Source organism: Rana temporaria, chromosome 10 (genome assembly GCF_905171775.1).
Source record: "Rana temporaria chromosome 10, aRanTem1.1, whole genome shotgun sequence".
Lineage (NCBI taxonomy): Eukaryota > Metazoa > Chordata > Amphibia > Anura > Ranidae > Rana > Rana temporaria.
Window position 1 is genome coordinate 9,583,711 of NC_053498.1, and position 27,737 is coordinate 9,611,447.

A 27,737-nucleotide genomic window follows, 5' to 3' on the forward strand; every position below is an offset into this window, starting at 1 on the left:
GGAACGACGGCCATACTTAACATTGGTTACACCACCTAGAGGGCATGCTTAGTTTTCCGCAACGTATCTCAACGGAAACAACGTAAATTTAGAGCGACCGGTAAAGCGTACGTTCGTGAATCGCCGAAACTAGTCATTTGCATATTCTACGCCGACCGCAATGGAATCGCCACCTAGCGGCCGGCATAGAATTGCATCCTAAGATCCGACGGTGTAAGTCAATTACACCTGTCGGATCTTAGGGCTATCTATGCGTAACTGATTCTATGAATCAGCCGCATAGATACGACGGGCGGATCACAGAGATACGACGGCGTATCAGGAGATACGCCGTCGTATCTCTTTTGTAAATCTGGCCCTATGTTCCTCCTTCTTCAATGCACTTTACGATTTTCACCCAACAACTACCTTGTATACTGATTAAAAGATGGAGGGGCTGAGTAAAGGTGGCGGTGAAGGTGTGCACGTGCTCTATGGGATCACAGAGATCATAAAAGGACAATCGCCCAGCCTCGTAATCCAAGTAAATTATTTTTCTCTTTGAAAACGGGCTTGCCAACCATTTAATCCTATTGTTTTCAATGACTGAGTGATGAATATCATTAATCCATATTCCCCAGGTATTGTTATTGTCTCCGGTCAAAGCCTGGGATCCTCTTCGATCTATACTGGCGTAACCCATCCCTATAAAGAGAGAATCACCACTACGTTGCTCTATGTTACTAACCTCCATCTCCAGTACATGCTTTCCGGAGGAGATTCCTCTGGTGCTTAATACCTGAGGACATTGAAATCTCTCCGGGGTTTCTGGTCGGCCTAGATAAACGTCTGACCTGGAAACAGTTTTCAGGTCATCTGAGAGAAGCAAATAGTTACTAGCTGTGTTGACATCCAGTAAAACTTCTAGGGTAGTGCTCTTATTTTCCAAAATTAGTGGAACGTTTTGAGGTTCAGCTGCAACAAGCGGAACATTTTGAGGTTGGGTGGCAATGAATGAAACATTTTGGGGCTCAGCTGCAACAAGCAGAACATTTTGAGGTTGGGCGGCAATGAATGAAACCTTTTGGGCTTCAGCTGCAACAATTGGAACATTTTGAGGTTGAGTGGCAATGAGTGAAGCATCTTGGGCTTCAGCTGCAACAAGCGGAACATTTTTAGGTTGGGCGGCAATGAATGAAACATTTTGGGGTTCAACTGCAACAAGTGGAACATTTTGAGGTTGAGTGGTAATCAATGGAACATTTTGGGGTTCAGCTGCAACAAGTTGAACATTTTGAGGTTCAATGGCAATGAATGAAACATTTTGAGGTTTAGCTGCAACAAGTGGAACATTTTGAGGTTGAGCGGCAATGAATTTAACATTTTGGGGTTCAGCTGCAACAAGTGGAACATTTTGAGGTTGAGCGGCAATAAATTGAACATTTTGGGGTTCAGCTGCAACAAGCGGGACATTTTGAGGTTGAGCGGCAATAAATGGAACATTTTGGGGTTCAGCTGCAACAAGTTGAACATTTTGAGGTTCAATGGCAATGAATGGAACATTTCGAGGTTCTGCTGCAACAATATATATACCAGCTTGAGGTTTAGCTGTGGTTGTCTCAGTTTGGGCTTGGGTAGACCTTCTATACTCAAGAACCTTTGCTTTTGTCTGAGACTCCTTAGAAACATTGCATCTGTAGGCTGCAGAGAATGAAACATTTTTATCTCTCTCGACTTCCAGCACAATATTTGACTCACTAGTAACATTTCCATTTATAATGCTTACATTATCATGGGCTGCAGAGGGTAATGGTTTCGGGATATCCTTCAAACCTTCTTTTTTCTCAACACCGGTTACCATATTTGATAGTTCTGAATACAAAGTCTCTAAGATCTCATCCTGTTTCAGATCACCTACATCATGGATGGTTTTGCCACTTGCCCCGCTAATCAAATCATCATCATCATCTGAGAGACCCAAGAAAACATCTGGTGGCTCTAAGGCAAATGACAGGATAGTATTTTTACCCAGCGTCTCAATTTGAAGAATCTTTTTAAGCAGTTGAGTCTTTTTATCCTCCAGTTGTTGGATACGGTTGGAGACCGGGGATAAAATTTGTTGTTCCCACCTGGAGATCTCAATCATCACTCTCTTCTCTAGATCCTCCAATTGTCTCTTGACATCTCTCAGTATGGCAGTCACTTTCTCGGTTATACCAGAAGCTCTTTGTTGTTCCTTTTTTTTGTGATCCTGCAGACTCTGGAGCGTTGCTTCAGTTTTTTCCACCTTCGAGGACAGTTTCTCCAAAATTGGTTTCATATTTTCAGTCTTTTGCTGCAAAAATTCGCTCATTGTGCTCACTCTGTGTCCATTGTGATCCGAGGTCAAGCAGTGTAAACATATACAAATATTATCCACCGTACAATAATACTCCACAATCCTTTTGTGGACAAGACACTTTCTGTCCTCCAGGGAAGTGGTGGGATCGGTGAGGAAGTGTTCTGGAGACTTGTTGTGTGTCCGTTTATGAACTTCACAAAGAAAAGCTTCACAGTGTAGACACAATGTAACAGCAGGTACAGGAGAGTTGACACAATAGGTGCAAAATTCATCAGGATTGTCTACCTTTGGTTCCTCAGGGTGGAACTGGTCGGCCATGTTGGATAATCTTGGATTCTTCTTTAATTCTGGATGCCTCCTAAACTTTTTGCATTCTGGACACAAATTGTTCCCGTCTCAAGTCTCACCATTGCAATAGTGGCAGTTGTGTTCACATGTCAGGATCTGTATAAATGTCCACGCAGGTAGAGCAGTTGCCAATGCTGAAGACAAAGCAATATTAAAGCAATCTAGATAAGGAAGACTAAAGAGAAAAAAACAGACATAAGGTGGACCTTGCCTCTTAGCATGTCTTATTTTATCTTCAATGAACCTTGTCCTAACAATATAACATATGGCAAGGGGTAGTACAAATCTAAAAAAAAAAGAAGATATGAGTTTTACTGAGGTCCATTCTTTGAACTATACAGGTTGGTGAAAACATTTCAGTCTTGTGATATCCTTCAAAATTCTAGGGAAGAAAGAGAAGGGATCAACGAGCTTAAAAGTGTAACTAAAGGCAAAACTTTTTTTTAACCACTTGCCACCCAGCCTGCAACAGATTGACGTTCGGGAAGTGGTTCTGTTATTCTGACTGGGTGTCACATGATATTCAGCATGCCAGCGCGGCGTTCACGAGTGCGGCGTGTCAGTCTTAGGCCGCATACACACGGTCGGTCCAAACCAATGAAAACGGACTGAAGTTCAGTTTCATCGGTCGATACCGACCGTGTGTACTCCCCATCAGTCTGTTGTCCTTTGGTCCCAAAACAGATAGGTAGATTCACGTACCATGGTGTAACTTTAGGACGGCCTAGCCTAGCCTGTTTAGGCTACACCGCCGTAAATTAGTTAGGCTAGTAGTGATTTTCAAACCACTTACCTGCTAATCTATGGCGGCGTAGCCTCAAACGAGCGGGCGTAAGGGCGCCAAATTCAAATGACTTGGAGGGGGGCATGTTGTATGGAAATGAGGCTTGACCTCATGTTTTTTTGACGTTTTTTGACACTGCGCATGCGCCGGGCGACTACATTTCCCAGTGCGCATAGCGGCTAAGTAGGCCGTACGGGCCTATTGATTTCGGCGCGGACGTAAACGACGTAACTCCTGATTCGCGGACGAGTTACGCAAACGACGTAAAAAATTCGAACCTCGCGGCGGGAACGGCTGCCATACTTTAACATTGTTATTCCACCTCATAGGTAGAATAACTTTAGGCCGCCTAAGGCCTTACGGAAACGTTGTATTTCGACGGCGTAGGCCTGGCGTACGTTCTTGAATCGGCGTATCCCCTCATTTACATAATCTACGCCGGCCGCAATGGAAGCGCCACCTAGCGTTTAGCCAAAACATTGCAATCTAAGATAGGACGGCACAAGCCGTCCTATCTTAGATATGTTTAAGTGTATCTCTGTTAGAGAATACACTTAAACATAGGTCGGCTTAGATTCAGAGTTAGGTCGGCTTATCTGTAGATAAGCCGGCCTAACTCTTTGTGAATCTACCTAAGAGAACTTGCTTTAAAATCGAACCGATGGACACCTGACCAATAGGTCAAAACCGGGCGTTAGTACGCACGACCAACGGTTCCAAACCCACACATGCTCAGACTAAATGAGGGGACGGGAGCGCTCGTTCTTGTAAAACTCGCGTTCGTTTTTGACATGGCACATTCTACATTTTTAAAATTAGTGTCTCATTTATTGCAGCACATTTTTTTCTTCGTTCTATTGCTAGAAGAAACACATTGTTTTGCTGATGCTATTTAGACAGAGTTCTCCCATACTGATTTATATTCTTTTTTGCTTGTGATCTCATGTTTATTTATGTTTTTGGATTAAGCCAGATCTCCAAAATAATTTTTTTGACTCCACATTTTTTAGTTTTTTTGTTGAAATTCTTTTGTTTTCTTTTTTTTGGCAAGTTATCTCACCAATTTTTTTTTTTTTTTTGGTGGAGAAATGTTTTTCTTTTTTTCTTTTTGTGGAGAACTGTTTTTTTTTTGGTTTGTCAAGTTATCACACCAATGTTTTTGTTTCACCCCTCCCCCCTCAATGAGGTTGTGTCCTTTGTTAATTACACATTGTATTTCTGAAATGTTTGATGGCTATTCACCAGAAAAACACAATAGACAAGGTTTCAACATAAATTAAATTACCATTTATTCTGGCAAAAACAAATAAAAAAAAGAACGGCAACACTTGACCAATTCACAAAATACATGCAGACTTTTTGGACACCAAAGGCACATTCCACCATGATCAAGAACAAAATCAACAACCTCAGGAGTCTCAATGTGCTCCCCAAACCACAGAAATTAGAAGCAGCAGCAGATGACATACATGACCCCAAGCTGTGGTACAACCTCAGTTTGGGGCCTAATCACCTGGAAGCCAGGGAATCACTTTCTGGTCTTCCTTACAGCCTTCCTTCCAGGCTGCCTTGCAGCGTTACTTCCACAGCCCCGTCCACGGCCCCTTGTGGGTGGTGACGATGTGGCAGCAGGAGGAGGAGGAGAAACCCAGGCCGGGTCCGTCAATTCTGTGGTCCTAGTCAGCAGGTCCCTTCTCCCCCACCATATCACAGAGTTGTTTAGATCTTGGGCCAGGCCCCTTTGTCCCTCCCCCAAATCTTGCAGCTCGTTTGCAAGATAGGAGCTGTAGCTCTCCACTGGGTTCAGGGGGGCCCTCATCATTTCTGCAGCCTCCCTGATCACCCGCAGGGTCTCCTCCCCCAGCTGGCTCCAGCGCCTCTTTTTTGTTGGTGGGCGCATCTGGAGGGGAGGCACCTGTGATATGGTGCTGCCGCTGGGCCTGGGCACCTGCTGACTGCCACTCGGCCCTGCCTCCTCCTGGCTGCCACTCACCCCTTCCTCCTGGCTGACACCTTCCGGAGCTGCCGCCTCCTGGCTGGTCTCTTCCTGTGCATGGCAAAATCAATCACACACATTTTCATGCTCTTGACTTTTTTTTGTTTTTCCAAGCTTTCCTTTTTGGTTACAAAATCATCTCGTTAAACCAACAATAATTTGCAGTGTCTCCTGCTGCCACTAAAATGTTGCCCAGCTCTGCCCCATTGTTGTGGAAAATGTTGTTTTTACCTGCAGACTCTGGCCCGGATTCACGTACCTCGGCGCATAGTTATGCTGGCATAGCGTATCGAATATTTGCTACGCCGACGTAGCGTAGAGCGGCGAGCACAGTATTCACAAAGCACTTGCTCCCAATATACTCCTTATATACCCCGCGCATGCGTAAAATGCCGCCTTCTTCGCCCGCCCATGACGGACCTTTTCCTCTATTCCACGCCCCTAATCACTGAACCAGGGCCAATCCTAGGCAGGGTGCACAGGGTGCTTTGCACCCAGGCGCCTGCAGAGGTGGGGGCGCCAAAGTGGCAGAGTTCTCCCCTCCCTCCTTCTCTCCTTGTTTGTGTCCATCCAGAACTAGTGTTCTGGGCATAGGTGTGTGTCCGTCCAGAACTGATGTGTCTCCGACCATCTCCTGTACTATGTCTGCAGTCTCTGACCATCTCCTGTATTATGTCTGCAGTCTCCGACCATCTCCTGTACTATGTCTGTAGTCTCCGACCATCTCCTGTACTATGTCTGTAGTCTCCCACCATCTCCTGTATTATGTCTGCAGTCTCTGACCATCTCCTGTTTTATGTCTGCAGTCTCTGACTGTCGCCTGTACTAAGTCTGCAGTCTCTGACCATCTCCTGTATCATGTCTGTAGTATGTCTGGCTGCTCTTTCTAACAGACTCTCTAACAGGTGCCCTCTCTGTGTCCATCAGAGAGGCCCCCCTCCAGGTACTCTGCTTCTCTTCCTGTATTTTGTTTATTGTTAAGAGATCACGTAAGGATCCCAGGGTAATGAAGAAATCTCTGTGGTTGAGTCATTACCATAGAAACATTTGTAAAGGGGAGGAGTTAGTAAAATGACCACGCTCATGTGGGGGCGCTAGAAATATTTCTGCACCCAGGCGCCTGTGACCCTAGGATCGGCCCTGCCCCGAACGATGTGCTGACGTCACTACTGTTCGTCGCATGGCCCCACCCTGACACGTGGGGCCATTATGATCTGTGACCTGTTGTGTCCACCAGGCATTATGGAACACAGATCATTGTATTGGTCACATCTCCTGCTGCTAGTTCTCCCATCAATGTCCACAGGCACTCATGTTCCTCCTGTCCCACGGGACCCTTTGTTCCACCTTCAGTAGGGCTGGTCTGGAGATAAAAGAGAGGCTAACCCAGGCGAGGGCAAACTCTGCCCTCCAGCTGTTTTGAAACTACAAGTCCCATGAGACATTGCAAGACCCTGCCAATCACAGGCATGACTCCTAGAGGCAGAGGCATGATGTGATTTGCAGTTGGAGGACCGAGATTGCCCACCCCTGGGCTAACCTCTTCATTTCAGTCTCCTATCAGATGACACCACCTCTTAAATACAGTAAAACCTTGGTTTGCGAGCATAATTGGTTCCAGAAACATGCACAAGGGATACAACAACAGGGTTTTTTTTTTTTTATCTTTGAACACTGTGTTGTTTGATTTATACTTTTTGTAATCATTTTTTTTTTGCTATTTCTGTTGTTGTCCTGCCTCCAAAGTCCGACCATTGGTTATTCTTTTTTGAATGATCCCCTTTCTTCTCCTGACTATACAGATGTGGCAATGTGAGTGCTCCCCCCCCCAGGGCTGGACTGGGACATAAATTTGGCCCTGGACTTCATCCAGACTGGCCCACTTTGACAGGTCTCTCCCAAAGTGGCCGGACAACTCCCTCGGCCACCCCCCTCCGGCCACCCAAGCCCTCTCTTTCCCCCTTCATTAGCCATGCTACTTTATTAGAGTAGAACGGCTGGTACTGGTACTCTTATAGACAGTACCAGTGGGGAAGCTAGACATTATTTCACCCGGGGCAAAGAATCAGTTCGGTGCCCCCCCCTTATGGGACAAGATTAGGCAGAAGTGAGAAACCCCCAGGCCATAGCTGTTGAGTCAGCTGTCTGTCCCCTCCCCCATGCTCCTCTGTTGTCCCCCCTGCTACTCCCCCTGCTTCTCTGCTCCCCCCAGTTGAGCGCTGCGGGGAGGGAGAGGAGGTGAGTGCCGCGGGAAGGGAGAGACAGAGGAGCGGAGGGGGGCGGCGGTCTGCTGTCACTGAAGCCGGCCCACCGGGAAACTCCCTGTAGTCCCAATGGCCAGTCCATTCCTGCTCCCCCCTTCCTTTTTCTTATTATTCAGATTGCATATATGCTCAGCTCACATCAATATGGAATACAAAAATAAGATTCCAGTGAATCAATCAAGAAATACTAAAAAATATAATTTTATTCACACATTTAAAATACACATAAGTTAAAAAAACATATCTATTGACAATGAACAGTTTACAAAATGAAGTACCAGTACATGCTTTAGAAGTAACTTTGAAAGAGATCAGGAGGATTGCAACTGTAATTGTGTATATGATTGGTTGCATCCTGGATTTGGATTTACCAGAGGGCATGTTAATAAAAGGAATCCACCATCAGGGGTTTTCCATAAGATATTTGTCCACAAGATGGTGCTGGTGTATCACTAATAGCCTGCTGCACCAAGATAGCCAGCCATTATATCAGGGCTATGCAATAAGTGGACCTCCAGCTGTTGCAAAACTCCCATCATGCCTCTGCCTCTGTGAGTCATGCTTGTGGCTGTCAGAGTCTTGCTATGCCTCCTGGGACTTGTAGTTCTGCAACAGCTGTAGGTCCGCTAATTGCATGTCCCTGGTATATATATGAAGAAATCATATATCCAAAAGTCCAAGCACACCAAACTATATAATAATAATATCATAGTGTGGGTATGTAGCAATCAAACGGTAGTGTTTCCGCAATCCCCTCTCGATGCCTTTTCTACGGTTTACACCACAGGGTCACAACCAGTGGCGGCCCAGCCATTAGGGGTGCCCCGGTGCCGCCCCCTCTCTTCAGGTCACCCCCTATATTCAGTACATAGATTCATGCATAGCATGAATCTATCCACGGCCATCGCGGCCGCCCCCCCCCTATTCATGTGTCCGGCCCTTTTAGGGCACTGGGTGCATGAATTACAGCGGCCAGGATTTTTTTGAAGCACCTGATTAGAGCCAGAGGCTCTAATAGGCTTCAAAATAGCGTGGGCTCGGGTCACAGAGGATGCGTCCGGAGCCCACCCAGGTGTGTTGCAACAGCGAATGAATATTTGCTGTTGAAACACTGATCCTTCTCCCGACCAATCGGGAAGCAGGTATAAAACCTGTTTCACGATTGGCCAAAACATCAGGTGATCCTATTGGACGCCTAGAGCCGGGAGGAGCAGAGAGGAGACGCACCTTTTGGAGGAGGGGGGGACAGGATACCTGTCTTTGACAGGAATCCTTTCCCACTTCCGGGAGTCTCTGCCACGGCCCATGACATCACCGCGGGGCTCCCGCCTCCTTCCCCGGCCACCGGGCCAGTAGGAGAGAGGAGCTGGCCTCGCGCAGTAGGGTTCCCGGCGTGAAGCCGAAAAGGCTTCACTGACGGGTACACTTACCCACAATGGCGGCGGCGACACCCGACAGCTGATGGAAGCATCAGCTGTGGGTGCCAACATTGCTGGACTCCAGGACAGGTAAGTGTCATTTTATTAAAAGCCAGCAGCTGCAGTATGTGTAACTGTTGGCTTTAAATAATTTTTTTGGGGTGGCGGAACACCGTTTTAAGGAAAAAAAAAGGCCCAGCAAAAATACAAACAAAAACAAAATAAAGGTTGTAATCATTTCTTTCTCCATCTTAAACCAGAACAAAACACACACACAACACACACAATGTAGCCATTTGTGTTCACAATGCAGTAAGAAGAGGCAACAGGTTTGGATATTGTTGTCTGGCGGCATGCAGGTCTTTAGCTACACAAACATACATATTGCCATTTGGCTATGTTAGATGAATGTTGTCACTCCCCATTTGTGTTTTTATAACTGTGTGGCATGGAATGGTTCAGCTGCAGTTGATTGGACCATTATTGACAGCTTACTTTTGGGTTCAGACTAGGGATGTCCTGATACCGATACCAAGCATTTCCCGGACCCCAAGTACTTGTACTCGGGGGAAATGCTCCGATGCCTCAGCCGATACCTGGGCAGGCAGGGGAGTTGCAAGTCTTCTCCCCGTGCTCTCTTTCCCCCGTGTTCCATGCTGTGCTCTTTCCCCCGTGTTCCGTGCTGTGCTCTTTCCCCCGTGTTCCATGCTGTGCTCTTTCCCCCGTGTTCCATGCTGTGCTCTTTCCCCTGTGTTCCGTGCTGTGCTCTTTCCCCCGTGTTCCGTGCTGTGCTCTTTCCCCTGTGTTCCGTGCTGTGCTCTTTCCCCCGTGTTCCATGCTGTGCTCTTTCCCGCGTGTTCCATGCTGTGCTCTTTCCCCCGTGTTCCGTGCTGTGCTCTTTCCCCCGTGTTCCATGCTGTGCTCTTTCCCCCGTGTTCCGTGCTGTGCTCTTTCCCCCATGTTCCGTGCTGTGCTCTCTTTCCCCCGTGCTGTGCTCTCTTTCCCCCGTGTTCCGTGCTGTGCTCTCTTTCCCCCGTGTTTCGTGCTGTGCTCTCTTTCCCCCGTGCTGTGCTCTCTTTCCCCCGTGTTCCACGCTGTCCTCTCTTTCCCCCGTGCTGTGCTCTCCTTCCCCCATGTTCCGTGCTGAGCTCTCTTTCCCCCGTGTTCCATGCTGTGCTCTCTTTCCCCCGTGTTCTGTGCTGTCCTCTCTTTCCCCCATGCTGTGCTCTCTTTCCCCTGTGTTCCGTGCTGTCCTCTCTTTCACCTGTGTTCCATGCTGTGCTCTCTTTCCCCCGTGCTGTGCTCTCTTTCCCCCGTGTTCCGTGCTGTCCTCTCTTTCCCCCGTGCTGTGCTCTCTTTCCCCTTTGTTCCGTGCTGTGCTCTCTTTCCCCCGTGCTGTGCTCTCTTTCCCCTGTGTTCCGTGCTGTGCTCTCTTTCCCCCGTGCTGTGCTCTCTTTCCCCCGTGTTCCGTGCTGTCCTCTCTTTCCCCCGTGCTGTGCTCTCCTTCCCCCATGTTCCGTGCTGTGCTCTCTTTCCCCCATGTTCCGTGCTGTGCTCTCTTTCCCCCTGTGTTCCGTGCTGTGCTCTCTTTCCCCCGTGTTCCGTGCTGTGCTTTCTTTCCCCCGTGTTCTGTGCTGTCCTCTCTTTCCCCCGTGCTGTGCTCTCTTTCCCCCGTGTTCCGTGCTGTGCTCTCTTTCCCCCGTGCTGTGCTCTCTTTCCCCAGTGTTCCGTGCTGTCCTCTCTTTCCTCTGTGCTTTGCTCTCTTTCCCCCGTTTTCCGTGCTGTCCTCTCTTTCCTCTGTGCTGTGCTCTCTTTCCCCGTGTTCCATGCTGTGCTCTCTTTCCCCCGTGCTGTGCTCTCTTTCCCCCGTGTTCCGTGCTGTGCTTTCTTTCCCCCGTGCTGTGCTCTCTTTCCCCCGTGTTCCGTGCTGTCCTCTCTTTCCTCTGTGCTGTGCTCTCTTTCCCCCGTGTTCCGTGCTGTGCTCTCTTTCCCCCGTGCTGTGCTCTCTTTCCCCCGTGTTCCGTGCTGTGCTCTCTTTCCCCCGTGTTCCGTGCTGTGCTCTCTTTCCCCCGTGTTCCCTGCTGTGCTCTCTTTCCCCCGTGCTGTGCTCTCTTTCCCCCGTGTTCCGTGCTGTGCTTTCTTTCCCCCGTGCTGTGCTCTCTTTCCCCAGTGTTCCGTGCTGTCCTCTCTTTCCTCTGTGCTTTGCTCTCTTTCCCCCGTTTTCCGTGCTGTCCTCTCTTTCCTCTGTGCTGTGCTCTCTTTCCCCCGTGTTCCGTGCTGTGCTCTCTTTCCCCCGTGCTGTGCTCTCTTTCCCCCGTTTTCCGTGCTGTCCTCTCTTTCCTCTGTGCTGTGCTCTCTTTCCCCCGTGTTCCGTGCTGTGCTCTCTTTCCCCCGTGTTCCGTGCTGTGCTCTCTTTCCCCCGTGTTCCCTGCTGTGCTCTCTTTCCCCCGTGCTGTGCTCTCTTTCCCCCCGTGTCCTGTGCTGTCCTCTCTTTCCCCCGTGTTCCGTGCTGTGCTCTCTTTCCTGTTATTTTTACTTTCACTGTTAAAAAAAAAATGTAAAAAAAAAATTGTAAAAAAAAAAAATACTGTCACATGACATTTAAAAAAAGTATCGTTATCGGCGAGTACTTGAAAAAAAGTATCGGTACTTTGTACTCGGTCTCAAAAAAGTGGTATCGGGACAACCCTAGTTCAGACCAAACCCAAGCTCATCCCTGGTGAGTCGTGACTAGTTATTTTCCTCTGCGACTTTTATTTTTATTTTTTTTTGCATTTTACCAAAATAGAAATATTTATCAAAAACGTTGCGTGATTTTCCATTGGAACGTTGGCAACGCTTTTAATTTCACTCTTTGCTAATAAGCACCTGAATGCTGCACGCATTTCATTGTGTTGATTGATCTAACAAAAGATACTTTTCAACCCTTTAGCAGAAATAAAAGCCTGCCTGTTGTATCCACACCTAACCATGGTGATTTTTGGAAACTGATCCAACAATAATACCACATACACCCAAGCATGCTGTAAGACAATTACGATTAGAAACTTTGTGTTAGGATGCAAAAATCATACATGTTACTGTTTTCTTGCACATTGTAGTCAGTACTTTTTCAATGTTTCAGTCAAAGTCAAAGGAGAACGTAGATTTGCAGTCCAAGGACCTAGACTGTGGAATGCTCTACCAACCAGCATCCGAAAGGAAGTGAATCACCAGGCCTTCAGGAGAAAACTCAAAAAACATCTATTCTGAAGGCTAAATGCAGTAGGGAATAGATACCAAGCGCCCTGAGGCGATTCAGTTCGCATGTGTTGTGCTATACAAGTTTTTCACTCACTCAAAGTTCTGATGTATTTTACATACCGTATATACTCGAGTATAAGCCACGTTTTTCAGCAAATTTTTGTTGTGCTGAAAATGCCCCCTGGACCCTAAACTTGGCACACATGTAGCCCCACTCTTTCTCTACAAGTGTGCAAAGTTTGTTGTCCGGGTGACCTACGGCCGGGGAGCACCGATTTTTCAAAGCCGGGCACCCCTTCTATAGACTCCAATGTTAAATGGTAATTTCTCCGGTGAGTTTGGGGACCCAGTACCGGCCGGTCGTAGGTTCCCTGGACCCAGGCACACTTGTAGCCCCATTTCTCCTCTACAAGTGTGCAATGTTTGGGGCACCTACGGCCAGGGAGCACCGATTTTTCAAAGCCGGGCACCCCTTCCAGAGACTCCCATGTTAAACGTCAGTCTAGTCATGAGCACAGTGAGGCATGGGCACAGTAAGGCATGGACACAGTGAGGCATGGGCACAGTGAGGCATGGGCACAGTGAGGCATATGCACAGTGAGGCATGGGCACAGTGAGGCATATGCACAGTGAGGAATGGGCACAGTGAGGCATGGACACAGTGAGGCATGGGCACAGTGAGGCATGGGCACAGTGAGGCATATGTACAGTGAGGCATGGGCACAGTGAGGCATATGCACAGTGAGGAATGGGCACAGTGAGGCATGGACACAGTGGGGCATGGACACAGTGAGGCATGGGCACAGTGAGGCATGGACACAGTGGGGCATGGACACAGTGAGGCATGGACACAGCAAGGCATGGACACAGTGGGGCATGGACACAGTGGGGCATGGACACAGTGAGGCATGGGCACAGTGAGGCATGGACACAGTGGGGCATGGACACAGTGGGGCATGGACACAGTGAGGCATGGACACAGCAAGGCATGGACACAGTGGGGCATGGACACAGTGGGGCATGGACACAGCGAGGCATATGCACAGTGAGGCATGGGCACAGTGAGGCATGGGCACAGTGAGGCATGGGCACAGTGAGGCATAGTGAGGCATGCAGATGGACACCCTAGGCTTATACTCGAGTCAATACGTTTTCACAGTTTTTGTGGTAAAATCAGGTGGCTTATATTCGGGTCGGCTTATACTTGAGTACATACGGTATATGACATTTATCATTAGAAACACAGATATACTGTAACTCTGTTTTATGTCCTTGACCCTGAAAAGACCAACAGAACAGACAAAAATATTTTCTGTCCCACCTTTTACATCCATATGGTGGACGGCGGCTGATTGTACTGTTTTTGTGTCCTGGATCACTTTGATGCTCACACATCATTCTTTGGTAACACACATGCCTAAAGCTTTGGAGAAGAGGAGCTACACGTTCCTGACAACTGTTGAATCTGGTGGTCATCTTTCCTTCCATGGGCCCTTTTAAGAGGACCTGTACTCTACAATGGCAAACTAAAAGAAAGCTAGGACAAGACATTTTGGGGCTGATTTACTAAAACTAGAGTGCAAAATCTGGTGCATCTCTACATAGAAACCAATCAGCTTCCAGGTTTTATTGTCAAAGCTTAATTGAACAAGCTCAAGTTAGAAGCTGATTGGCTGCTTTGCACAGCTACACCAGAGTCTGATCCAGTTTTAGTAACTCTCCCACTTTGTGACCTCCAATGACATTGGTATCCTCTACAAAATTACCTTTACTTTTGCAGCCTCAGCCTCTACATTATCAGCTCCACTTTATTAGACAAGTCCCCAGCTGGAGTCCTCTTTTAAGCAAGAGATGCCATTCAACTGATGACACAAGCAACTGGCTTTAAACTTTTGCCTTATGTGACAGAAGAAGTTACTCAGCATCACGGTACTCACCCTAGAGTGAGTGTTTTTGTCTGCGTGATCTCGGAAGCCACGTTCCAGGCATCCGTCACCCCAGGGGGATTTTCTAACCTTAAACCACAGCATTTACCCATATGACCAGAACCTAGAGCTAACCTGGATTGCACCATTACAGGGAAGAACATGCTTGTAATTATTTTTAAAATGTGTTCCATGCTGCTCTATCTGAACCCCAACTGCCACCAAGAAGGCCATCACAAATTTCTGTTTCCCAATGCTCATGCTGTTCTATCTGAACCCCAACTGCCACCCAGAAGGTCATCGCAAATTCCTGTTTCCCAATTCTCATTTTGCTTTATCTGAAACCCAACTGCCACCAAAAAGGTCATCACAAATGTTTCCCAATGCTCATGCTGCTCTATCTGAACCCCAACTGCCACCAAGAAGGTCATCACAAATTTCTGTTTCCCAATGCTCATGCTGCTCTATCTGAACCCCAACTGCCACCAAGAAGGTCATCACAAATTTCTGTTTCCCAATGCTCATGCTGCTCTATCTGAACCCCAACTGCCACCAAGAAGTTCATCACAAATTTCTGTTTCCCAATGCTCATGCTGCTCTATCTGAACCCCAACTGCCACCCAGAAGGTCATCGCAAATTCCTGTTTCCCAATTCTCATTTTGCTTTATCTGAAACCCAACTGCCACCAAGAAGGCCATCACAAATTTCTGTTTCCCAATGCTCATTCTGCTCTATCTGAACCCCAACTGCCACCAAGAAGGCCATCACAAATTTCTGTTTCCCAATGCTCATGCTGCTCTATCTGAACCCCAACTGCCACCAAGAAGGCCATCACAAATTTCTGTTTCCCAATGCTCATTCTGCTCTATCTGAACTAGGGTTGTCCCGATACCACTTTTTTAGGACCGAGTACAAGTACCGATACTTTTTTTCAAGTAGTCGCCGATACCGAATACCGATACTTTTTTTAAATGTGTCCCCAAATGCAGCCATGTCCCCCCCATATGCAGCCATGTCCCCCACATATGCAGCCATGTCCCTCTAGCCATGTCCCTCACATATGCAGCCATGTCCCTCTAGCCATGTCCCTCACATATGCAGCAATGTCCTTCTAGCCATGTCCCTCACATATGCAGCCATGTCCCTCACATATGCAGCAATGTCCCTCTAGCCATTTCCCTCACATATGCAGCCATGTCCCTCACATATGCAGCAATGTCCCTCACATATGCAGCAATGTCCCTCTAGCCATGTCCCTCACATATGCAGCAATGTCCCTCTAGCCATGTCCCTCGATGCGGCGGCACGATGCGGCAGGAGCGGCGGGGGGGGGAAAGGGGGGGAAGTATTCTATTTAGGTATCGGGGGTATTTGCACGAGTACGAGTACTCCCGCAAATACTCGGTATCGGTCCCGATACCGATACTGGTATCGGTATCTGGACAACCCTAATCTGAACCCTAACTGCCACCAAGAAGGCCATCACAAATTTCTGTTTCCCAATGCTCATTCTGCTTTATCTGAGCCTCAACTGCCACCAAGAAGGTCATCACAAATTTCTGTTTCCCAATACTCATTCTGCTCTATCTGAACCCCAACTGCCACCAAGAAGGCCATCACAAATTTATGTTTCCCATTGCTCATTCTGCTTTATCTGAGCCTCAACTGCCACCAAGAAGGCCATCACAAATTTCTGTTTCCCAATGCTCATGCTGCTCTATCTGAACCCCAACTGCCACCAAGAAGGCCATCACAAATTCCTGTTTCCCAATGCTCATTCTGCTTTATCTGAGCCTCAACTGCCACCTAGAAGGTCATCACAAATTTCTGTTTCCCAATGCTCATGCTGCTTTATCTGAACCCCAACTTACCTTGTTATTACTAAAAGTGAACTTGTACTTTGCAGGTTCATTCGAAAGTATCCTTTCATGTTTGCATCTTTTGCCCTGAGTGCCAAAGGACCCTTGCCCAACACTGAAGCATGAACAATATTTTTACCAGTTGTCCTATTTAAGACAGTTTTGTTTGCTTTTACATTGATACATAATATCTGATAACAATACGAATGTTTAAACTTGGTACTCTTCTCTATGATGTATCATAATGACAAACTATAAGCTGCCTGATCATTTTTATAGTAGAATGTTTTTTTTTTTCATAACAAAATGTTACTTTTAATAAAAAACAATATTATGATTTGGCAATGTTGGCCGGTGTCCTGTTGGTTCAGGCAAAGAGTCACTTTTAATATTAGAAATCAAAATTCTATCAGCGCAAAAAAATAGGGAAAAAATGGTAAGAAAATATATAAACGTCAGTGAGTGATATCACAAAAATACCCCCCACCTGGCTGCTGCTAACACAGATAGGGCTAGATTCAGGTATCAGGTATTTACGCTACGCCACCGCAACTTACAGGAGCAAGTGCAGTATTCACAAAGAACTTGCTCCGTAAGTTGCGGCGGCGTAGCGTAAATGGGGCCAGGCATAAGCGTGTGTAATTCAAATGTGGAAGGGGGGGCGTGTTTTATGTTAATCTATGATGACCTGACGTGATTGACGTTTTGTACGAACGGCGCATGCGCCGTCCGTGTACATATCCCAGTGTGCAATGCTCCCAAGTACGCCGCAACGACGTATTGGTTTCGACGTGAATGTAAATTACGTCCAGCCCTATTCGCGAACGACTTACGCAAACGACGCAAAAAATTCAAATTTCGAAGCGGGAACGACGTCCATACTTAACATTGGCTGCACCTGCTAATAGCAGGAGTAACCTTACGCCGAAAAAGCCTAACGTAAACTACGTAAAAAAATTGCGTCGGGCATAAGTACGTTTGTGAATCGGCGTATCTAGGTCATTTGCATATTCTACGCCGAAAACAACGGAAGCGCCCCTAGCGTCCAGCGTAAAAATGCACACAATTATACGCCTCCGCATTCAAGTTACGTCGGCGGAGGAAGCCTATTTTTTCGACGTATCTGCCTTGGAGAATCGGCGTAAAGATACGCCGGCGCAGATCTGAAATTACGGCGGCGTATCTGGCCCATAGTGTGTTCACTTCACATACATAATGCGGGGTATGCCTGTATAAATAACAAAACAGTGTAGCGGCTGCGTAAATGATAAATTATAGATTACAATTGCTAAATGTGAATGTTCATCAGAATAAGTGATCAACTTTGTAGATAGCAAGATACACAGTGCACAATCAAATATTCAGATAGAGGAGGTGACTGAAAACACTCCCCCCTAAATATGTTCCCTGGTTTGGGATAAAACAATATAGAACATTCAATTGAAAATATAAAGTGACATGAAATTTCAATGTGATAAAAAGTTCACAATAGTCCTCGATAACTTCCAAAGAAAATACACCAATAAGACAATCCCTCAAATGGATCCGGTGAACATAGGATATAAAAAAAAACAAATCTAGTGCTCTCTGTATACCCAAAGGGTTTATTCCATTAAAAAAACCCACATCTAGTGCTCTCTGTAGGCCAAAGGTTTTATTCCATCAAAAAAAGGCAAATCTAGTGCTCTCTGTATGCCAAAGGGTTTATTTAATCAAAAAAAGCCAAATCTAGTGCCCTCTGTATGCCAATGGTTTTATTCCATCAATAAAACATATAACAAGTTATTCACAAACAAAGCACTTAAAGGGGTAGTAAAGGTTCCAGTTTTTTCACCTTAATGCATCCTAAAAAAACATTCAGTGATTCCAGGCTCCCCAGCCCACCCCCCCCCCCTGTTTACTTACCTGAGCCCTCGAATGTCCCGCGCCGTGAGCGTCCTGGCTTGGCTTCTCTTCTCGGCTCATTCATTGCATGATTGATAGCAGCGCAGCCATTGGCTCGCGCTGCTGTCAACCAACTCCAATGACGCGAGGGCCGGGGGCGTGGCCGAGTCCTGTAGGCTTATGGGCGCTGGTAGGGGACTCAGGAGCACGCCCGCAAACTAACCCCCAAGGGAGAGAGCTCCCATGAAGGGGGTTAGTTGATGCGGGGAGAAGCCGAGACAGCCGCCGAGGGACCCCAGAAGACCAGGATCGGGGCCACTCTGTGCAAAACGAGCTGCACAGTGGAGGTAAGTGTGTTTGTTATTTAAAAAAAAATAAAAAATTAAGCTTTACAACCCCAGTGCAGTCTCAGAATGCATAAAACAGCAAGATGCTCTCGGGATGACGTCACCACTGCGACTCCTCCCACTACAATGTTTTATGCATCCTGAGCCCGCACTGCTTAAGTGCTTCGTTTGTGAGTATAGTTTTATATGTTTTATTGATGGAATAAACCCTTTGGCACACAGAGAGCACTAGATTTGGCTTTTTTTTATATCCTATGTTCACCGGATCCATTTGAGGGATTGTCTCATTGGTTGGTAGCCGGGTGTTCCACCTGAGCTGCACGGATGAAATAGGAGCTTCACGCCCGGCTGATCCGTTTGTAACCTTAAGAGGGAATCTGCTTTTTTGACCTACTGGTGAAACAGGGGTCAAAATTTGAGGTGAGCGGCTAGGACACAGTGGTGGAGGAGAGCACCAGCACCTTAGAAACATTGGTGTATTTTCTTTGGAAGTTATCGAGGACTTTTATGAACTTTTTATCACATTGAAATTTAATGTCACTTTATGCTTTCAATTGAATGTTCTACCCCAGGGAACACATTTAGGGGGAAGTGTTTTCAGTCACCCCCTCTATCTGAATAATTGATTGTGCACTGTGTATCTTGCTATCTACAAAGTTGATCACTTATTCTGATGAACATTCACATTTAGCAATTGTAATCTATAATTTATCATTTAGGCAGCGCTACACTGTTCGTGTTTACAAGGCCTCAGAGTCTCCTTCTCAGGCCTGTTGCGACAAGGCAAGCAAACCAAGCAATTGCTTGGGGCCCCCGAGCTGGCCTGGGGCCCCAAGCATGTCCCTTGCCGTGCTTCCTATAAATGCTGCAGCCGCCTGAGCACTCTATAGAGAGCCTCAGGCGGCTGGAGCACTGCTGACTCTCTCGTCACTTCCCCTTCCCTGTAGCATGGCCGAGCTCCTATAACATTAACACACCTTCTGCATGGTAATACACTTTGATTTTTACTATATGAAATTTTGATTGTTATTATTCGATTAGTGAGCCATTTTACAAGTGTGTGTGAGTGACATATAGTAAAAATCAAAGTGTATTACCATGCAGCAGGTGTGTTCCTTTAGTGCATGGGGGGGGCCATTAAAAAATGTCAGTGCAAACATTAATATGTGCAAAGTGCGCCAATGTGTGTTGCATTACTGCACTGCAAAGCCAGCCTGCTTTTACTGACTTCCCTTCTGAAAATACTAGTTTCTTGGCTGGAAAGCCACCATAGACAGTCAAACTAGCGCTTTAAGGGGATTGAAAAGTGACAACAAAAACCTTTACAGACTGTGTCTGTGTTAAACTTGCCTCAACAGCGGCACGGGCTCCTCTTGGTACAGCTCTACGCTCCTCCCATCAGTATCACCGTGATCCCCTCCCGGCGTGAGTGACGTCACGCCGCCAGGACGAGCACCAGGCTGGACTGTAAAGTTAGGGGGAGTGAGCGATCATCTATTGGCTGGCCGGAAAACAAGGGGCGGGGAGCAGAGCGGAACGTAAACAACACAGCAACACAGTCACAGACTGACTTGATATGCCGCGGATATGAGAGAGACAGTGACAATCGGCGGCACAGGTTCGAGAGGCGGCCGCAGCTAAATCGAAATGTGTGTCTTACTACTGATTCTAGGGGGGGGGGGCGAAAACCCTCCCTTGCCCTATGGAGCGGACGCCCATGATCATGTGATATCATTTTCCTAGACTTCAGGCCTAACGAGGTGTATTTTTTACTTTTCAATATTTTTATTGAAAATAAGCAATGTTGTACAAGGCACAAATGACAAAGAGTAAAGTAACAATCGAGCTCTTGTCAGATTATAGTATTCATACAAATAAACGTGAATATAAAGCCTATGGATAAAAAAAGGGACTCAACACAAAATGCAATTAGCGGAAAAGTCCGTTAACATAACCATATGACATAAGAATAGTCAAGGAAAAAAACACAATGTCCCCTTTTTACCGTATCCTTTCCCTCTTCAGATTTTAACGTATTCATTGAATGGCAAAAGAAACTTGAAATAAAAAATAAATCAAGAGTAAAGCTAATGAGTTATATTCTTAACTCCCTAGGGTCCAATTAGTGGTTGTCCCAGGAAGCCATATTAACCCATAATCTTAGGAATGATTCTCACATGAAGAAAGATATATAATATAAAGAACAGGGGAGGAAGAGGGGAAGAAAGAAGGGAAGAAAAAGGAGGGGGGGGATTAGGAACGGTAGGGAAGGATAGAGAAGGATAAGGAAGGGTAGGGAAGGGCAGGAAAGGGGAGAGAAAAAAGAAACCCCTCCGTAAACTTCTACCAGCCTTATGTCAACGTGGAAATAGAAATTCCACCAAAGCATCCCATAGTTAGCGACAATGACAACAATAACCAATTCAACATTAAATATTGTTTTAAGAAAAAAGAGAAAAGGAAAGAAAATAAAAAAAATAAAAAGAGAGAAGAAAAGAAGAGAAGAAGAAGAGAAGAGGGTCAACTGGAAGCACTGTAAGGTGGAGATAAGTAACGTATCCACGGATCCCACGTTATATCGAATTTCTTAGTAGAATTTCGAAGGATACAGGTGAGTCTGTCGTTAACCATGATCCAATTAAGTTTGTTCTTCACATAATCAAGGGGAACCATCGACTGCTTCCAATATTTAGCAATAGTTATTCTAGCCGCTAAAAACATATATGTGATTAGTTTCGTCGATTTCTTGGGAACCTCATCAGGTAACTTATGAAAAAGCGCTGATTGGGGGGATCGACGTATATTAACCCCCGTTACCGAGTAAATTAGATTAAATATACAAATCCAAAATCTAGTGACCACGGGGCATTGCCACCAAACATGAAGCATTGTACCCATCTGTCCACAACGTCTGAAGCAATGGGGCGATGCGGACGGGTGCATCCTAGCGACTCTGGTCGGGACCAAATACCATCGTAGAAGTGTTTTATAATTTGCTTCAATTAATGTAGTATTAATCGAAATTTTGGATAAAGTAAAGGCAACATCTTGCCAGTCTGATAATTCCAACGTGGTATTTAAATCCCGTTCCCACTGTTTCATGTAAGGGAGCTTGGCATTCGGGTCAGTAAGGATAGCGTATATTGTAGATATCCTTCCCTGTAGTAGACCCTTTGTTTGACAAGATAATTCAAAATTTGTAAGAAGGTGTATTTTTTACACATGGCAAGGAGTACTTTTTATCGTAGAAAGTCAACCGCCCAACTTCTTAACCAAATTTCATTTTTATTCTGTGGTATCTGGTTTTTTTTTTTACCGTTTTTAATTACTAAATAACTGTAATCACTGGTCATAGTATTCATCTTCACTACTGTCAACAATATAGGGGCCATCCTTATAATCATAATCAGAATCACTGTCAACAACATAGGGGCCATCCTCATAGTCAGTATCAGGGTCATAGAGATCTTCACAGCTCCACACGTTACTATCTGTGTTTATAGGTAACATTTGTTGGGTAGTGCTCTGATTGGCCAAAATGTGTAAAACATTTTGAAGTTCAGCTGCAACATTTGGAATGTTTTGAAGTTCATTTGTTCCAGCACCCACCACAATGTTTGGTAGCCCTGAAGGAAAAGTCTCTAAGGCAACATCCTCCTCCAGATCATCCACTTTATGGATCATTTTGCTATCCACTCCTCTGCCCAAAGTATACTCCTCCTCTGAGGCACACGGTGAAACTTCTGCAGTCTGTAAGGGAGTTATTGGGTTAGTATTTCTACTGAGCTCCTCAATTTGTTCAGACTTTTCATTTTCTAGTTGCTGGATATCATTGGAGACTAAGAGGGAAATATTTTGCTGTTGCCTGGAGATTTCAGTCAGTACTCTCTTCTCTAGATCCTCTCGTCTTCTGATGTCTTTCACTATGCCGTTGACTTTCTCAGCTATACCACCTGCCTCATTATCTATCTTCATCTTGTGATCCTGCAGACTCTTGAGCATTGCTTCTGTTTCCTTTCTCTTATCAGACAATTTCTCCAGAATAAGTTTCAGATTTTTTGCCTTTTCCTGAAAAAATTCACTTATTGTGCTGACTTTGTGTCCATGGTGGTCTGAGGTCATGCAATGAGCACAGATACACATACCATCATCAATACAGTAATTCTCCAGGATCTTCTTGTGGACGGGACACTTTTTGTCCTCCAGGGAAGTGGTGGGATCGGTGAGGACGTGTTCTGGTGACTTGCTGTGTTCCTGTTTATGCCGATCACAGAGAAAAGCCTCACAGAAAAGACACAATGTAAGAGCAGGTATAGGAGGGTCAACGCAATAACTGCAGACATGCTCAAGTTGGTCTCCATTTGGTTCCACAGAATGGAAATGATCGGCGATGTTGGATAGTCTTGGATTCTTCTTTAATTCTGGACGTCTCCTGAACTCCTGCATGCATTCTGGACAGAAGTATTCCCTGTCATGTTGGTTGTCAAATGTTCTTGTGATGCAAATTTTACAGAAGCTGTGTCCACATCCTAGGGTGACGGGATCTGAAAAAATGTTCATACAGATGGAACACGTCACCTCCAGCTTCAATTGAGCAGCCGCCATCACTGAAAGACAAGCAGGAAAAAAATCATCTCATTATGAAGCACTGAAAAAGACAAATCTGGAAAAGAAAAGATGCAGCACATTCATTGTACAAACCGTATGATGGACATAGATGGGTGGAATTTCAAACAACAATTCTTAGGAAAAGAATGTTCTAAGAAATCTTGTTCATTTTTATAATCATTAGTGGGTCAAATTGACATTCAAATGAGCAGGATGGAAAAAAAAAAGATTTCAACAAATTTCTAACAGTGTGCCGTATATACTCGAGTATAAGCTGACCCGAAAATAAGCCGAGGCACCTAATTTTACCACAAAAAACTGGGAAAACGTATTGACTCAAATAAAAGGCTAGGGTGTCCATCTGCATGCCTCACTGTGCCCATGCCTCACTGTGCCCATGCCTCACTGTGCCCATGCCTCACTGTGCCCATGCCTCACTGTGTCCATGCCTCACTGTGCCCATGCCTCACTGTGCCAATGCCTCACTGTGCCCATGCCTCACTGTGTCCATGCCTCACTGTGCCCATGCCTTACTGTGCCCATGCCTCACTGTGTCCATGCCTCACTGTGCCCATGACTAGACTGATGTTTAACATGGGAGGCTTTGAAAAATCGGTGCTCCCCGGCCCTAGGTCCCCCAGACAACAAACTTTGCACACTTGTATCGGAGAAATGGGGCTACATGTGTGCCAAGTTCCGGGTCCAGAGGACCTACGACCGACCAGTACCGGGCCCCAAATTCACCAGAGAAATTACAGTTTAACATGGGAGTCTATAGAAGGGGTGCCCGGCTTTGCTTTCTTTTGGTGGTATTTGATCACCTCTGGGATTTTTATTTTCTGCAAAAAAATAAAAAAAAGACAGAAAATTTAGAACAATTCTTTTTTTTTTGTTTCAGTTACAAAACTTTGTAAATAAGTAAGCTTTTTCTCCTTCACGGATGGGCACTTATGGGGCTGCACTGACGGGCACCAATAAGGCAGCACTGATGGGCACCGATGAGCTGGCAGAAATATGTAGAAGAATACGTATCGGCATAAACTGAGGAAAAAAACTGCGCAAAAATAAAAACCGCAGAGGTGATCAAATACCACCAAAAGAAAGTTCTATTTGTGGGAAAAAAAGGATCTCAATTTTGTTTGGGATCCACGTCGCACGACCACGCAATTGTCAGTTAAAGTGACGCAGTACCGAATCGCAAAAAGTGGCCTGGTCATTTAGCAACAAAATGGTCCGGGGGTTAAGTGGTTAAGGTGAAAAAAAAACCTGCCAATGACGCCCCCCCCCCCCCGTTTTACTTTCCTGAGCCCGTTCACCTGCTGCGCTCGCCCCCAACGTCCTCATCGCCACTCAGTCTGGCCGTTGATTGGCTAGATTGGATGGATTGATAGCAGCACAGCCATTGTCTCGCGCTGCTGTCAATCATATCCAATGACGCAGCGTGCTGGGGGGCGGGGACGATTGATAAAGTCGGTGGCTATAGCCGCCGGCTGTATCACGGGAGCGCGCCCGCAAGAACTTACCCCAATGAGAGAGAGCTTCCCATGAAGGGGGTTAGTTCTTGCAGGGAGGAGCTGAGACAGCCGCCGAGGGACCCCAGAAGCGGAGGATCGGGGCCACTCTGTGCAAAACGAGCTGCACAGTGGAGGTAAGTATAACATGTTTGTTATTTTTTTTAAACTGGAACCTTTAGTGTTCCTTTAACACTAAAGCTGGATACACACTATAGAAATTTTCATGTGAGATTTCTTTTAGATTTACCTTTAACCAGGGCCGGATCTATGATGGGACCGGGTGGTACCATGGGTACCAGGCAGCACTTTTAGGGGGGCAGCATACTGATGCCCGCCAGCCCGTTCCGCTACCCAAATAAAATTGATGTCCTTTTTTTCCCACAAATAGAGCTTTCTTTCGGTGATATTTGATCACCTCTGCGGTTTTGATTTTTTGTGCTATAAATCTATATATTTTTTTACTTTTTGCTATAATAAATATCCCCAAAATTTTGAAAAATAAACTATTTTCTTCAGTTTAGGCCAATATGTATTCTTCTACATATTTTTGGTACCAAAAAAAACAAAACACAATTAGCGTACATTGATTAGTTTGCGCAAAATACATTGTGGCCGCCGGCAATTCACAGGTCCCTTTATACTCCTGGATACATGTATAGAGCCATGGCAGGTCCTTTTATACGCCTATATGCATGTATAGAGCCATGACAGGCCCTCGTTATACTCCTTTATACATGTATAGAGCCATGACAGGTCCTCTTTATACTCCTATATACATGTATAGAGCCATGACAGGCCCTCTTTATACTCCTATATACATGTATAGAGCCATGACAGGCCCTCGTTATACTCCTTTATACATGTATAGAGCCATGACAGGTCCTCGTTATACTCCTTTATACATGTATAGAGCCATGACAGGTCCTCGTTATACTCCTTTATACATGTATAGAGCCATGACAGGTCCTTTTTATACTCCTATATACATTTATAGAGCCATGACAGGTCCTCTTTATATTCATTTACATGTAAAGAGTCTCGACAGGTCCTCTATATACATGTATAGAGCCATGACAGGTCCTCTTTATACTTATTTATACATGTATAGAGCCATGACAGGTCCTCTTTATACTCCTATATACATGTATAGTGCCATGTCAAGTACTCGTTATACTCCTTTATACATGTATAGAGTCATGACAGGTCCTCTTTATACTCCTATATACATGTATAGAGCCATGACAGGTCCTCTTTATACTCCTATATACATGTATAGAGCAATGACGGGTCCCCTTTAGTTATCATGATATAAAATAATGAATGTGGGGGCCTTTTGGTGGGCGTGATTTTTTTTTTTTGGGGGGGGGGGGGCAGCATTTCATTCTTGGTCCCAGGCAGCACTATGTCTTGGGCCGGCACTGGTTTTAACTATGTTCTATTTGCCTGATTGCATACAAATGGAAAGTGTTTAGTTTTGACCTCTAATTATATGGTTTTGGTAAATCTATATTATATATGAAAGCAAAAACTTACCGAGAAATGCTCTGGATGTGTGGGCTGGGTGAGGCTGGTTTACGTTGTTTGCAGCTACTTGCGTTTACAAAGAAACGAAAGAAAGTGACATTGACTCTTCCCCTTTTTTTTAACCCTTTTGAGTATCTATCTATGCTTGCCCTAGGCATGTTTAAATTCCCCTACTGCTGGCTGACGCCCTACCTCTGCTGATCACCCACTACAAGCAATAACTAAGCTTTAATTTGTAAAATAAACTGTCTAAAGATAGTATTGAATTTTCTTCCCGCTAGTTTTAGGCCATGTTCTTAAAATTTTGCATTTGAATAATCATTTTTAAACGTCCCAATACTATTGGCTGTTTGGTTTTACATTGGGGATCGAAAGTTTGGGCACCCCAGGTAAAAATTTGTATTAACCACTTGCTTACTGGGCACATAAACCACCTTCGTGCCCAGGCGAAATTTCAGCTTCCGGCACTGGGTCGCTTTAACTGACAATTGCGCGGTCGTGCGACGTGGCTCCCAAACAAAATTGATGTTCTTTTTTCCCCACAAATAGAGCTTTCTTTTGGTGGTATTTGATCACCTCGGCGGTTTTTATTTTTTGCGCTATAAACAAAAAAAGAGCGACAATTTAAAAAAATATATATATATTTTTTACTTGTTGCTATAATAAATATCCCTTTTTTTTTTTTTAACTATTTTTTTTCTCAGTTAAGGCCGATACGTATTTTTCAACGTATTTTTGTAAAAAAAAAAAAAAAAATCATGAATCTATCCCCCATTTTGTAGGCGCTATAACTTTTGCGCAAACCAGTCGCTAATAAGCGACTGGTTTGCGCAAAAGTTATAGCGCCTACAAAATGGGGGATAGATTTATGATTTTTTTTTTTTTTTTTTTTTTTACTTGTAATGGCGGCGATTTGCGATTTTTTTGTCAGGGCTGCGATATTGCGGCGGACGTATCAGACACTTTTGACACAATTTTGGGACCATTCACATTTATACAGCGATCAGTGCTATAAATATGCACTAATTACTGTATAAATGTGACTGGCAGGGAAGGGGTTAACACTAGGGGGTGAGGAAGGGGTTAAATGTATTCCCTCATTGTGTTCTTACTGTGTGGGGGGAGGGGGACTGACTGGGGGAGGTGACCGATGCTGTGTCCCTATGTAAAGGGACACAGATCGGTCTCCTCTCTCCCTCACAGCACGTGGAGCTCTGTGTTTACACACAGAGCTCCACGTCCTGCTGTGTTACCGACGATCGCGAGTGTCTGGCGGACATCGCGGCCGCCAGGCACTCGCATCGGGTCCCGAGCGATGCGCCGGGCACGTCAGTTCCCAGCGGCGCGCACAGGGAACAACAACAGCAGGACGTCCATAGACGTCCACCCGGCACTTGAGAGCCGCGCTGTGGACGTCTTTCGACCATAGCGCGGATCTCAAGTGGTTAATGTGCATAACGAAGCCAAGGAAAGATGGAAAAATCTCCAAAAGGCATCAAATTACAGATTAGACATTCTTATAATATGTCAAAAAAAGTTAGATTTTATTTCCATCATTTACACTTTCAAAATTACAAAAAACAAAAAAATGGCGTCTGCAAAAGTTTGGGCACCCTGCAGAATTTATAGTATGCACTGCCCCCTTTGCAAAGCTGAAACCTGCCAGTGTCATGGATTGTTCTCAATCATCGTCAGAGCAGCA

At 45.5% G+C, this 27,737-nt stretch overlaps 1 protein-coding gene across 1 annotated transcript; it reads right to left on the reverse strand.

Annotated features, from left to right (window-relative positions):
* Positions 1 to 21,657: 21,657 nt before the first annotated feature.
* LOC120916287 (E3 ubiquitin-protein ligase TRIM8-like) lies at positions 21,658 to 26,309 on the reverse strand. The gene is made up of 2 exons (XM_040327169.1): positions 26,045 to 26,309; positions 21,658 to 22,996 (listed from the first exon to the last, which is right to left on the reverse strand). Exon 2 carries the CDS (start codon positions 22,992 to 22,994, stop codon positions 21,732 to 21,734), a length of 1,263 nt encoding a protein of 420 aa, XP_040183103.1. The 5' UTR covers positions 22,995 to 22,996; positions 26,045 to 26,309; the 3' UTR covers positions 21,658 to 21,731.
* Between the last annotated feature and the right edge of the window lie 1,428 nt (positions 26,310 to 27,737).